This window comes from Montipora foliosa, chromosome 12, assembly GCF_036669935.1.
Source record: "Montipora foliosa isolate CH-2021 chromosome 12, ASM3666993v2, whole genome shotgun sequence".
Lineage (NCBI taxonomy): Eukaryota > Metazoa > Cnidaria > Anthozoa > Scleractinia > Acroporidae > Montipora > Montipora foliosa.
Genome location: NC_090880.1, coordinates 17,944,816 through 17,959,815, shown reverse-complemented (window position 1 = coordinate 17,959,815; position 15,000 = coordinate 17,944,816). Strand labels below are relative to the sequence as shown.

General features: G+C 41.1%; 1 protein-coding gene across 1 annotated transcript in view; it reads right to left on the bottom strand.

The window, feature by feature from the left end:
* Nucleotides 1-15,000, bottom strand: part of LOC137979713 (adenylate cyclase type 10-like) — a 65,283-nt gene that overhangs the window by 17,753 nt on the left and 32,530 nt on the right. The window contains exons 10-21 of the mRNA XM_068827031.1: nucleotides 13,547-13,665; nucleotides 12,785-12,861; nucleotides 12,487-12,676; nucleotides 12,156-12,196; nucleotides 10,532-10,700; nucleotides 9,432-9,624; nucleotides 8,243-8,329; nucleotides 7,772-7,973; nucleotides 5,142-6,431; nucleotides 2,607-2,764; nucleotides 1,300-1,531; nucleotides 92-453 (exon numbers count right to left, since the gene is read on the bottom strand). Of these exons, the coding sequence (XP_068683132.1) occupies nucleotides 92-453; nucleotides 1,300-1,531; nucleotides 2,607-2,764; nucleotides 5,142-6,431; nucleotides 7,772-7,973; nucleotides 8,243-8,329; nucleotides 9,432-9,624; nucleotides 10,532-10,700; nucleotides 12,156-12,196; nucleotides 12,487-12,676; nucleotides 12,785-12,861; nucleotides 13,547-13,665 (3,120 nt within the window). The remainder of the gene's footprint in view (nucleotides 1-91; nucleotides 454-1,299; nucleotides 1,532-2,606; nucleotides 2,765-5,141; nucleotides 6,432-7,771; nucleotides 7,974-8,242; nucleotides 8,330-9,431; nucleotides 9,625-10,531; nucleotides 10,701-12,155; nucleotides 12,197-12,486; nucleotides 12,677-12,784; nucleotides 12,862-13,546; nucleotides 13,666-15,000) is intronic.

The window sequence follows — 15,000 nt, the reverse complement described above, 5'->3', positions numbered from 1 at the left end:
ATTCCGGTAATCTTTCCTTGCCTCATCTTTCAACTTACTTATCTCGCCATTCTATTGTATGGCAAGAAAATGAAAGACGATCTTAAGTTACCTGTCCAATCAGGCTCTCCACTCGCGCAGTTTCTTCTCTGGTAGCCAATGGGTCTTGTTCTTTTTTATTCTCCTCGATGATAGATAGCACCTCATACAGATACGACAGAGCCTGCATATTAGCTGAAGTGGCCAATGCTGCAGCCCCTGACTCTGTCAAGTAGCGCATCGTCTTCAGTTTATTTCCAGCTGCTCGCCAATGATCAACGAGTTGAGGAAAAACGGACGCCAGCACCTCGGCACACTTGCAGCTACTAAGATCGATAGACGTTTGAACAGCACTTGCGAGATGCTGTAAACCAATGAATTCTTCCGTTTCATCCTCTTCTTGTATTATTGAACCAGAGGGGGCCCTACCAACACCTGAAGATTTGAATGACAATCCGTTATTGAACCCAGTCCCCTCGGTCCTGGGCCACACTATGACCCTTATTGTCTTCCTTTCAAAGCCAATATCGAAAAAAGCGAAAAATCGGTTACGGGAGAGTTGGTGGAGGGCATAGGCAATCATTTAAAGTCATTGTTTAACTGAATTTGGAATCACGGGTTGCTTCTTGGATCTTTTGAAGCAGACGTTTTCTTCTTCACGTTCGAGTTTGTGTTATTTTATGCGAATGCAGTTAAAAGCTAGATTAGGGAGATTAAATGTTTAGGGTATACGAGTCGAGTGCTTAATTAAGTACTGGTATTCTACAAACGAACACTTCAGAAAAACCCTCGAGATTTTTGGAAAGGATGTAGAGTTTCTTCACCTGTCATAATCAGAAATGAACCAGTCTGCTCCTGAATTTCGAGGAGAGCTTTAAGTGACAATTCCCCGTTGATGTATTGATGTCACAAACCAGTTTGCATCGCTAATTTTATAACAGTATCCGGCAATGCAAACTAAATCTTGGCTTTGCAGGCTTTTAAGAGCTTCAAAATAGTGGCTTTGAGAGGGAATTGTAGCGTATTTCTTTCTTCCTTCCTTCCTTTTCTTTATTTCTAAGTTCATTTCATTGTAGCTATGACTTTCAATGCGAGTTCCATTTCACAAAGAGTGAAATACCGTCAAATTGAAAAATTTAAAATAGGGAGACTGTGAAACTAAATTTGACAATCAGTCTTTAACCCTTCAAAGGGAAACAAATTTATGATCCCTTTAACTATCACGTGTAGTCAAATGGACGAAGCCAACATCAACTTTTCACTTCGTCATTTACAGCGTACCTTCTCCATACAGAGAAGATCTCTTATTAGAAAATCTCCTCAGTCGTTTCTTCCGAGATCCACTGAACTCGCTCTCAGTTGGCCTCACGCTTCTCCGACAGAACAATCTTTGCAAACAGCTCCTCCTTTCACCATTTATGGCCTGCTCGTCATTCACGTTATTGTTAACAGCTCCTGATGCAACAGAACCATCCTGAGCCGTGACTAAAGACTGCTGAGTTTTTTCTCTTTTCTGTGGTGTTTGAAAGAAAGGAATCAATGTGTACTGCACAATGAGGTTCTGTATGATAGAAACGAATGGGATGAGAAATCTCAAATTATATCCGCGACTGTAATATAATTCCCAAAATAACACGTTAAGCCGGCCTCACTCCTGCAAAAGAAAGACTTGCCGAGACAAGTCGACAAATATACGGTATGAACCTAATTGCCCGCTACCAGAAAGAGCTTTTCAGGGCCAAATTATGGCAGCAAACGAAAGAAATCGTTAAAAATGAAACTGGTAAGTGACAGAGATAGACTCTAGTTAAGACAGCATGCAGGGCGAAGCTAAGACTTGTCAAACTTTATTCAACGGGGTCTCATTTCCTTTCCCATTTTAATTAAGACTCTTATTTTTTAGTTCGCACTTCTTCGAATAAAAAATGGTTATCAAAACCTCTTCCCACCAATCTTGTTCAAACTTCTTCTTGTCGGATCATAAACCATGCTTTGAAGGTTACCAGCTTTTGCCTGCTAAGTCCACACGTTTGTGACTTAAGAACTTGGCGACAAATGTCAAGTGTGCTTAAGTAATGGTCCGGCTAAGAGGCAGGCAGCCCAGCGGCAAAAGTACTTAGAAGCTGCTGCTCCAATCGAGGCATCTGATTGGCTAATATCGGAAAATGTCGAAAAAAGATGAGAAAAAAATGAAAAAAAAGCCTTTTTTGGATTTCTTCTTCCCCATGCCCTTGATCTCTGTCTCTCGGCAAAATTTGGGCATTGTTCTATGCGCCATTCGCCAATCGGCAAATGGCGCATAGAATCTTGACGATATTTACAAACATAGTTTTTGAAGGCATAATGATTTGTTCTACGAAACAGAATCTAATTTTTTAGACGGCAAGTCGATTGCATTTTTCATTGAAATTCAAATTTCGCGCTTTTAGCTGCTTACACCAATGGGAACAGCCGAACTTAATTTGATTAAAAATGTTGGCACATTTTAACTAACCGACGCTATTGCCGCGGGCTATTGTTTTTCTGCCTGCTTCTTAGCCGGACCATTACTTAAAGGAAAGTTTCTTTGGAAACTCTAATTCACAAACCTGCGATCCACTGCATTCGCCTCCAATTTCAGCTGACCGTTCATGAGCGCGGGCAGAGAATGCCCCTTGACTTTGCACTTTTTCTCTCATTTCCCGCGACGTTCTTCTTTTCTTCGCCACGTTGGATGAAACTCCTGCCCGTGTTCTACCTGTCATACCTATCAATGTTTTAATACCTCGTACAAGCAAATATATTGCATCCCTTACCGTAAATGAGTGTTGTTCTCAGAAGCGTGTGTACAGAAATCAAGTAAGGCCTTGCGCTACTGTAAATGTGATGGATTGTGGATTAAGAATCTTCTCTGATCAACAGTATCAGTAACTTATTTTTGTGTCCACCCAAAGACAGAAAAAAAACTCCAGCCTGGGTAGGAATCGAGCCCCCCTACCTCCGATTAGATAAACGTTGCTCTACCGATTGAGCTACAAGGCCAGACGAGAAAGGGCCGTGGGAATTTCATGACAAATCGACTCGGCCCAAGCCAACACTCAGTTACAGTTAGTACTTGGCTTAGCTGTTGCATCACTTAAGGTGGCTCCCTAGAGTATTTGCGAATACCCTCACTAAATAAAGGGCACGAGTTACAAAAGGAAGCCAAGTTAATTTCTTTTAAAGTTTTCCCTTTAGATATTTACCTGAATGGGTACCGATATAATAAAGCTTATTTTTTGGGTGTCAATTTTTGGATTATTGGCTGTTACCATGGCAACATCACATCTAATGACAGGCAGATATATTCCTATTTTTGGACTAAATTTCTTTAATATTTGTACTTTCCTTCGGTGAAATCGCGTTATTCTTTGCCACATTATGGAAATGATATTGCCTAACATTTAGAAGTGGTAAAAAGTCAAGGTCGTTCAGACGGTTTTGCCAATATTCTGTAATTTGTCACTTTTCTAAATATATTCGATTAGCTCTGACAGATTTTAACAAATATAGTGTATGATAGGAACTGCATGTGGTTAGAACTGAGCCAATTAAAAAAAATACCGAAGGAAACGCAAGAAAATTAGCAGTTAATTTTACAGATTTGGTCACGCTGACGTCACAAAAATCAGAAAAACACGCGCGATTCAGGCCTTACTCGCCACTGGCTAGTGCTCAGCTTGCGCGCGGACCTAAAACTCTAGGGAGCGTCCTGAATAAAAGATTAAGAAGGGCTTCGTTTCTTCTTCAAGTTCTAAAGGTGCTGAGATACGAGGGGTCATGTTGCAGGGGCATGTTGCAGTGACATGCTGCAGCGACAAAAAACTTGTGTGGTGCACAGTGAGGCGACATGTAGCAGCGGAGTGTAGCGGGGACATGTAGCAGGGACAAAATCACAACATGTTCACACACATGAAAATTTTGCGGGTAAATGTCCCAGGGATATGTTGCAGCGACATGTTCCCTCGTGTGAGCTGATACTTTGATAATTGTGCAACACCAATTTTGGGGTGATTTTGTCCCCGCGACGTACCCCATGAAGCGGGGGTAAAATCAACCCAAAATTGGTGTTGCACGAGCGTGTTCCATTGTTGTTCTCGGCGTAGTCGCCATATTTCAGAAGTTTTTATTTAATCTTTTGAAAAGCGCGCCAGCAAGAGCTTGCCACGTCCCATTTGTTCCCGCCATATGGGCCGGAAGTAAAATGTGATGCGTAGTTCTTGTAATTTTATTTTGATCTACGCACACAATTTAATCAGCCGATGAAAATATTGGGATTTTTAGGTGTGAACAGAGCTTTACATTCCGCCGACCACGTGATCAAAAGAAACGGAGGGCTCTGGGGACGAGAATAGCTGTGAACTGGAAAGTTTCTATCGGTTTAAAGTGGGTGCGCACACCAAGAGTGTCCTTATGTAACGTGACAGGTATGAAAGATCTGAATCTCAGTCGTGAATTTTATAATCAGATTATATCTATTTGCTAGCTCTGTGAAATGGTTTATTTCCTCGGTGGATGTACTCCATAGAGGAAAGATGAAGTTGATGATATCTGTCTTGACAGCAGCCATGAAAATGTTGGCAAAGGATACCGCGGTTTCGTGCGTTTGAAAGTAGTTTTTCCCGTTAAAGAAGAAAGAAATTTCTTTCAAGATAAGCTTAAACAAATCTTTGAGGAAGTGAGTAGCTAATTATTGGAGGGTTATGTTTATGGAAAATAGGTTTTCTACCTGTAAAATAGTTTTTGTAAACTGCGATCCGCGAAATATTTTTAAAATCAGATGCAGGTTACTCGAAGCATGGTTAGCCTTAGCCTGCATTAAATCGATACCATTAAACGTTAGCCCTGTAGCTATTAATGTTATTTAACAAATTATTATATTAGCGCAAAAACTATGCTTCCAGTATCTCGGCCTTGGTCATTGAGGGTGTTTTGCAGACAAGAAAAATCATCTCACTGTATTCCTTGCATGTCAAGATTACTGGATTACTGCACCCCAAGTGCACCTGAGAGGGTTTGGGCCTTTGTAAAGAAAAACGAGCCTCTGGTATAAAAAACGATCTGATATAAATATACGCTTTGAAGTTCAAATTCAATTCACTAACCGCTTACTCCTTTAGCCTCACTATGATCGTGTGCATCCTGGGGGCCATTCTGGCTGGTTACAAATCCGCCTCCTCCACAGGACTTGCATTTATGCGCTTCTGACTCGAGAAACATGGCTGCCTTTTCGTGAAGTTCTTTCCTCTGGTCCTCTAGCCAAAGTGAATACAATGTTTCTTGAACATAGGTGTTTACAAACTTGAGATACAGGCATTGTTTCTTCGGTCCGCTGGGAGTCATAAGCCTTGACAGATTAAGTACTTTAGTCACCTCGTCGGGATGGCAACCACAGTACACGGAGGCGTGGATTGAACTAGCCACGTTGTGATGATGGTGATGATGATGATGATGCGTGTGTTGCTGCGCATGCGTGGGATCGTTAAAATCGTAGAATCCGTGATGATTGTGTGCATTCTGATGTTGAGCTGCCAGACTAGCGCACTCTAAAGTGGATTCTTTGGCAAGGTTGTACAGCACCAAATCGAACCTTCCTCTCACAGACTTTGGAAGGATGGCCTGAAGCACGTTTCTGTGGAATTCTGCGCCCAAGATGCTAGCGCATTTCAGGGTGACCTGTTCCAGAGGCAGCATTCTGTCCACGCGGGCAAGAACCATATCCTTAACTGACTCTGGCACTACCACTTTCGATATGTCAACACCAGGAGTTACAATGCACACAGATTTCGTGTCGAACGGCATCGAGTTTCCGGATGCACGAACAAAATCTTTTTGATCGAGGTTGAATTGTTTAACCTCCTGAATTAGCTCCTCTTCAGGCTGGATGCTACTTCGACGAAAACTGAGAGGTGAATCTGTTGCTGGTTCAACACACTTTAGCTTGCTTTCGGGACTTCCAAGATGAAACTGGATGCTCTCATTTGCAACTAGTGATAACCGCTTTTCCTCAAACAGCTGTCGTGACATGGGTCTGCTACTAGCTAAACTCTTTCGACGCGGTTCTTCGCTACGCGCCCTCAAGCGATCTCCTTCGCTGTAAAAAGGAGTTGTCGGACGAGACATGTCAAAGCTATCCTTGTGACGTTGTAATGCATCGTTGGATTTGGAAGCGTCAAAGGGAAAATTACAGGGACTGGAATCTGGTTCTGGGAAGGCTTGTTGACTGCCGACTATTTTAATGACGTCACCAGTTAGCATGTCCTTGATCAATTGCTCGCACCATGAGGCTACTCCATGGCTTTTTCGTCTTATAATTTCATCCAGCTCAGAAGGGATGTACATGACGTCCATAAACTGACAGGCAAGGTCACTCATGGCATCGGCTGGCAAGCCACCTGTATAAAAGAAAGCCGTAATGCAGTTTACACTTGTCTAAAAATGATTATTTTATTTTATTTTTTTGTTTCGACGCAGGCATACTCGACAAAATCCGAGTCCTCCTAAAAGGAGTCGAACCGAGAACCTCACTCACTGATACACTGTATAGACCTCGCGAGAATGCGAGGCCATTCGAGACAGAGACTGTGGCCACCATTGGTTATGGCAATTGTACGTGCAAAGAACTGAGAAATGAAAGAAGAAAATCAGTAGAATCTGATGGCTTTAATTGAGTTTACCTAAACTAAAATTTTTTTTCGTTCGTAATATAAATCTCCCCATTCAAAGCAAACATATGTCAAAATTAAGCAGAATTTCGCTTTTTCTGTGACGTGCAAGCCACGCAAACTTGGCAGAACTAGGAGAAATTTGGACCCACGACCGTGATGTAAGAGGCATGCGTCTATTTTCGATTTTATGTCACAAACTGCTTTGCATTCCTGTCAAAGAAATTTGCCTTATTAAGTAGTTTGTGACGTAAATCGAGATAGACCTATGCAAGAGTGACTAAGATTAGAGCGTTCATCTATCACTTTACGGTCTTGCCCCAGCACAATCACAAATGGATTCATTTTTGCGCGCGAAAAAAACAAAGGGCCGCCAATTTTAACCAATCATATGAAGCTATGTCACGTGTGACTGCAACTGCCATGTTTTTTTTCAGGGACATGACAACTGATTTTCGCAGGAACGGGTATTCTAAAAATAGACTCATTTGTGACCGTGCTGGCGATGAGGAGCCCACCCATGCCATAACGGTCGCATCATGGTCGTGGGTACAAATCACTGCTATTTATTTTTTATAACTTTTTGCGTCTTGCCCGGCAAATAAAAAGCGAAATTGTGAGGTAACTATGGAAAAAAATGTTTTCTTTTGGCGGGGAAATTAATATTGTAGATGAAAAACATTTGCGTTTGAGCGCACTTTAAGGGCGCAATGCACATTTAGCCTATACCGTAAGCCATCCCTAAGATTATTAGTGGAGACGAATTACCACTTTCAATTAGTTCTAAGAAACTCCCCATTAAAGAGGCTCTGCCGGGCTAAATTCGGACAAGCGACATGGCCTAAAACGGAGTGACAGCACCTAAAGTGAAGTCGCGACAAACGACATCCTTTCTTTAAATTTCCGACAGCGACGGTCACAGCAACGTGAAACATTGACAAAGCAGCGACACGAGACCTTTTAAAAATTCAGACAAGCGACACAAGACCCCCAATCCCCCCCCCCCCCCCCTTTCCGGGAACGGTCTCATTAAACTGAATCTATTACGCAGAAGTTAACAGACCACTGACCTAGTTTGATTTTCTTAGTGCTTTCGCGTGCAATCAATCTTGAGGCAGTTTCACAAGGTGGGTTGGATGAAGAAAACGGCCTGAGAGCCAGCACCAAAATAGCGTGGGAATCTTTGGACAGATCCTCTAAAAAGTCCCAGGATTCTGGATCAATGAACTGTGCATTATCCACAGTGAAAAGGCATGGCTGACTGACGGCAAACTGAGAAAAAAACACGAAAATATTAATAAACGCAAAGGTATTAAATTTTTCATAATTTTTACCCAAGCTGATTAAAAAAAAACAGAGTATGATCAAGTTCATAAACGATGGAGGGCACCGAAGCTTAACAAGGAAAAAATGAGGAGTTTTTAGCGGGGTGATTGGTTGGATGGGGATTCTTAGCATGAAAAACGAAAAGCACTTTAGCTAGACTGAATGTCTAAAAACTCAACTGAAATTAAACCGGCAGTGATCATGCGACACCTTACCTGGTGCACTATTCCAAACAGAAGTGTGTGGAAATGTGCATTGATTTTATCCGAGTCCAGATAAGCAAAATCGGGGTTTGGGGGTATCTAAAGTAAGAGAAAAATAACAGAAAGATCATTCGGTGACAATAGTAGTTTTTGCAACAATAGAGGACGAACAAGAAAAGGTAAAAAAAAAAAAAATGTAAAAACAATTAACATTGTCTGTGTGTTTTATATTGTTTGCCGTTTTCTATTAAACAGCGCCATGGAATAAAGTCAAAATGATAGGGTGACCGCAACTCGACGAATTTTCTATCTCCCTTACATCAAAAGGAACAAAAGAACTTCTTACGACATCTCCTCAAATGAAAAGTACGGTTTATCTGCTCCCTGAGGTGGCTTGGCCAATCATAAAGCAGAACGTAGTTAATGCAGGGAATCGTCTGCAGTGCTCTGAGTTGACCTCTGATACGCTTGGCTAATTTCGCTCCTACTTGTAACACGAGATAACATGGCAGGGTTTCGTGCATCACTATGAGTATTTCTTCTTTATTTTCATGAGTTTTGTGAGAGGCGCGATGGCCTCATGGTTAGAGTGCTCGACTCCGGATCGAGTGGTCCAGGTTAGGGTCCTGGCTGGGGACATTGTGTTGTGTTCTTGGGCGAAATGCTAGGGGTAACCCTGCGATGGACTAGCATCCCATCCAGGGGGAAGTAGAAATACTCCAAGTCGCTTCATGCTAATGAAACCGGAGATAAGTGCCGGCCTAATGAGCCTCCCAGCTCGTAAGCAGAGACTTTACTTCACTTTTATTTTCATGAGTTTGCCCTTCAGATTGTCAGTTACGAAGTTGATTAAGTTAAAATAATCTTTCTGTTTCTCAGTTAACTTTATAATTTGCAAGGTCAGTGAACTCAAATCTAATTATATTTTACCCTGAGGGGAGTCTTTTACTGTGTAACCGCATCCCCAAGGGTAACACGAAACCTCAGCTCAACCAAACGCAAGCCATTTACCCTCGGGAAGGCCCCAAACCCAAGGTGTGTGTAACTACAGCTAATGATATTGTTGTTTGTGGCGTTTTCGTTGACGACCACTTGGTAAATCTCAAAGTCCCTCATGATCAATGGTGGTTGCTGTCCACATGCTACCGATCGATCTTTCCCAAATAAAACGATGGAAAAGAATACTCTAAAAGTTACTTACATGCGTGCCAAGCAAATCGTTTAGGAGGAACATCCGTTCACGTAATTTGAGGTTAGTGATATGCTGCATGAGTGCGTGCTCCTTTTCTGAAGCGGTTCGACAAGTATCCAACTCCAGTAAATTTATTATCAGGCTCTGCACGACATGATAGGGTGTGTGCGCATGGCCCAAATCCGCTTCCACATAATGAACCCTACGGGGAGTGAATTAATTGAAAAAGAAGTTCTGAGAGACAACGCTCAAGTAGAGTCAAGAGAGGATGAGGCAAGGGAGGCATCGTTCCAATGATAGCTTTTTTTAGAAAAAAAATCTAATCTTAACGCATGGTTCACTTACGCAGTTTGGTGTGATACCTGATTAGCTAGCTGTATTGACGAAATGAATTTTTGAATATGCGTGGTTTGATCCGCTTGTGACAAAAAATGGCATCTGTAGAAGGAATCACGTTCGTCGACGAAATTTTAAAATATGATTTTAAAAAGAATGGAAAAAGTTTTAATCCACGCAAAGAATTCTTTGATTGCACATGATGTCACGGCGGCCATGTTGGTGGAAAGAACAATAGCGAAAACGTCTTTTGGGAATTTGATTCTATTATTATGCAAAATTTGAGCTAAATTTGTCTATTGTTTCGGCACCAATATGGCCGTCTTATCACGTGAGCGCAATCAAAGAATACAAAAACAGAAAGCGATGAAAGTGACATTGAATCAACTGAGAACCTGATCACCTAGCCGCGCGACACTGGGAGCCAGAACTTCAAATAAAAAGAGATTTTAAAAAACTATGATAGGGCATGGGGATCAGCTCTCTTACTTCGTCCTCTCTTTGTAGAGAGAGAAAGTTAGTAAGAACTCGAGTCTATCGCAAATCGATTTCGTTAAGACCAAAGGAAATCGAGGAAAATGCTTCGAGATGAGATATATCAGGCTTACTGGATTTTGCTTTGAGTGCTGTTGAACGAGAGAGCGAATAGTCCTCGATCCGGTGGAAGGGAGACAGTGAGTCGCATCTCCTGTTACTCAGTGCAATTAATTATAGCGCATGGCCCAATTAAAATTATAAATAATTCCTGTTTAAAGCAAGGTCATTGCCCTTACTTGAAGTTCTCATCTTCTGCAATGTCCATAATTTCCTCCAAGACTCGTGTTTTCCCAATTCCTCCCTCGCCTTCAATCATCACAAATCGTCTTTTTCCACTCATTCTATCATCGTCACTTTTGATGGCTAGAAGAAGCCGTTTAATCTCGTCCACTTCTACTGCTCGCCCTGAAGAATATCATTCCCTTAAGAAACTGAAAGGTACTTCAATGATGACAAATCTCACTCATTTAGCTCTAAGCCGATTTCATATTCGTATTCTCTCTCCCCAATTTCTTTATTTTTCTTTACTTTAGTAACACTTGTTATTTATATGCTTTTCCCGCAAAAATACCTTTGAATTGGTAGGCAGCGTCCTTAAAGGAGATCCTAGGGAGTTTATGCAAAAAGACGACGGCTAAGGCTACGAAAACGTCATTCCAAAAATATAACTATAACTATAACTATAACTATGCAAGTATTCGAGATTATTCCGTCTTGCTTGCCTTGTAAAATACCGGCGAACTATCCTGCACCTGGATGGGTACGAACGGTTGAAAAGTAAAAATAGAAACGAGTGTTTCATTGTAACAGTTATATGCTCACGTTGTCGTAGAAACCTAAAATTTGGTGATTTCCGTCGTTGTATTGTTGAGCACGGAAAAAAAATCGTGGTCACGTGCAGCACTAGTATTTTTCCTTTTTTAACCAATAATATTCTTGCTTTGTGACGTAGTCATTGCCATTCCTGTCGTCTTTGCTTCAATTCCCTATTTTGCATGACTAGAGGAGAGAAACGGAGTACCCGGAGGAAAACCTCTCGGAGAAGAGTGGAAAACCAATAAACTCAACAGACATATCACGTTGAGTCAAGTAATCGTGCAAAAGGCTACATTGGTAATTGCAGCAGATCTAATCAAAGGTTGGATTTGATGAGAGGGTAAAACCGGGGTACGTGGTAAGAACCAACAGACTCAAACGACATAAGACGCTGAGTGTAGGAATTGAGCCCTGGTGGCCACACTTTGTGGACGGGGAGTGCTCTTACCAATGGAACGAATACTTCTCTCCTAGAGCTTGGCACCAGAAGAGAAAAGAAGAAGGGGACGACCAAACTGCACGTGAAGAACACATTTGTGAAAGAAGGGGGAAGATTTGGTACTTGAGATGATGGAAAGAGGAGCAAGCGCCAGTGGCTAGCAGGCAAGAGTGGAAATCGTCTGTGAAGCCCATCCTTGCCACTAGGCACATTTAATTGTCATTCTTAACCTTCCAAACTTCTCTCTTATTATAATTAGTTTATTTTTATTGATTATCAGTGTTGTCCCCTCGAGACCTTAAATCTGTATTTCCGGTAGATCACAGAAATTCATCATCATCATCATCATTTCTCTTTGCGCCAGTAGTCGCATAAGGTCGTCCGGTTTCTGTAACAGTAAGTTTTTTTAAGGGGCAGGGTCGTTAGCCCTGCGCCCAACCCTCAACCTGGAGGACCAGGGGATCACTCTTTGTCTGGTCTCTACCCTTTGACCTGTTCGGCATGGGTGACCCTACCAGGAGTTCAAGACTCCCGCCGACATAGCTCTAGGGGTCATCGAGACACATAAACTGCCCCACCACGATAGATCACAGAAATTAACTTACCAATAATAGGATACTCGTGTTCCTCTTCTTCTACTTCACGGCTGAAAATGAAATAGGAGACAATGCGTTTTGTTGCATGCGTAAAACGTGGTCGCTTAAAGATCCTCAGTGTCACTATTAGGAATGTAGTAGTAGTTATCAGTCGGTGTTACTTCTTTTGCCTTTTGCTTTATGCGTTTTTCAAAGACAAAAGAATGAAAAATGAGACAATTGATATCCAACAATTGAATTTGATAAAGAAATTAAATTGTACATTGCTTCATTTGGGCCAAACTCACTCCTCTCCTGGATCGACAAGAACACGACATATTTTTAATCAGAGCCAACTTACTCATGGTGTTTGTTGTATTCCCTTACTGTTCCTGGTTCAGCGATGCCTTTGAGTTTTACGAAAGGCAAAACAAGAAAGTCTTCCTTCTTTAATTTCGACTTTCCCAGTCGGTATGTGTCGTCATCGCAGGAAAGCACACTTGGGTAATTAACCATCAATCTCGCCGCCATGTTGACTTTTCTGCCGATAACTGGAAAGTAATTCGTTTAGAAAACAAAAGTCAGTCATATGAGGCAGAGAAAAGAGGCTATATTATTAAAACAATCAACTTCTAGAAACTGGAAAAGACTTGTTTTACCTGTATATTCGTGTCTGTCTCTGTGGCCCACAACTCCACAAAACGCCCTGCCTGTTGTCACACCGATAGACTCGTTTCTAAACACACAGTAACACATTTGTCAGCAGAACAATATTTAACTGTTCGTTTCGGTGTATCGCTCAAGAGTTCTTAGCCGCTTTGCTCAACCTCACCCGTTCCATCATAGTCAATAGAGGAGACTGGCTCGGCAAACATCAAAGAAGCAAACAAATAAGCCACGATTTATGCTGGAAAGTCCACGACCGTGCACAATCTTTTGTTTTGCACTCATACACTATGCATTAATTACGTAACCAACACGTTTCTATTGGTTATTTGCTTAGTACGGAGTAAACAACTATTGTGTTTTGTGCTCGCTCAAGGCCACAAAGGAGAACAAAAACATACAACAAAGAAATTTGAGAGGATTGAATAACCATTCCCCTCTATTAACTATTGTTCCATATACCACATAAGAGTGAGAACAAGAACAAATAATATGGTTCAAGTTGACCATTGCCTAAAATTTGCAATGGATTTAACCTGAGACTCTTAAGCCTGGATTTCATTAGCGACGAAAGCATAAGTACAACGAACACACGCAAACGCATTTAGTTGTTGTTAATTAGTGTCTATTGTTCTCATAAAAGGCTCGAGTAAAAAACAAGCTACTGAGTTTGGCAATGCGTATGCTGCTTGTGCTTATGCTTGTATCGCTAGTGAAAACCAGGCTTTAGACACTAACTCTGACATGATACTCACGTGATATCCATAATTTGATGCAGGCTGTCCAGAATTCTGTGGCCTGCCTTCAGCGCACGCGCAGGATCATCTTCGTGTTTATCTCCCGGTAAACCAAATATAACTATGAACGTGCAGCCCTGCAAGGAAATATTTGGCAGAGGTATTACTGCCTTGCTTGCAATTACGTAACTGCAAAAATACCAAAACAAAACTCAGGAGACCATCAAAGACTTTTCAAAAGCTAGAAAAAAATAAAAAAATACTAATAACAATACTACTACTACTACTACTACTACTACTACTACTACTACTACTACTACTACTACTACTACTACTACTACTACTACTACTACTACTACTACTATTACTACTAAGAATAAGAATAAGAATAAGAATAAGAATAAGAATAAGAATAAGAATAAGAATAAGAATAAGAATAAGAATAAGAATAAGAATAAGAATAAGAATAAGAATAAGAATAAGAATAAGAATAAGAATAAGAATAAGAATAAGAATAAGAATAAGAATAAGAATAAGAATAAGAAGAATAAGAATAGGAATAAGAATAATAATGATAAAGAATTTATATAGCACCATAATCCGTTTACCCCAAAGGCGCTGTTTACAATAGCTGTTACCTATGAAAATCTAATAAAAAAGGAATACATGTATATATATTAATCTTAATGTAATATATGCACATATATTAATCTTAATCATAAGTTCAAGTTCACTAATCATAATTGTCGTTGTAAAGTAAAACGAAATGCTTTGAGTTTTTTTCTTAAAAAGCTCTAAACCGTTATTTGATCTTATGTCTAGTGGTAAACCACTCCAGAGTCTAGGTGCTACAGCACAAAATGCTTTTTGCCATATCGTATAGTGTTGGTACGAGGAATTACTAATGAATTCTTAGAACTAAAACGCAGTGTTCGTGTAGGTTTGTACTGAATGATGAGGTGAGATAGACAAGATGGTGCCATATTGTTTAAGCACTTGAATTTAATTAGCAAAGTTTTGTGTTTTACGAGACATCTGGTTTGTCTCTTCTACTGGGCAAACCTGCCCAGAGGGAAGGAGCACGAACAGGACTCGAAGTCCTATGCGAGGTGCTCCACCCTACCCTATCCAGACCAGAAAGACCATACCACAACAACGGGAACTACATGCCCGACTCTTTACGACAAGTGTGCGGGTTCTTTTACGTCCCACAGGACTATGAACGTTGAAGAGTTGTGAGACTGGACCTCCGGCTTATCGTCCTTATCCGAGAAGACTAGAGAGTCTAACCATTTGCAGATGTAATTACAAAGGCAGCACTTTCTCCTCAGTTATTTAAAGACCCTGAGTGTTGGTCCGGCCGGAGTTGAACTCACGACCTCCCGCTTCTCAACAGGGAGCCAGTGGAGCTCATGTAGAATTGGCGTGATATGATCATGTTTCTTTGACCCACTAACGAGACGTGCAGCTGT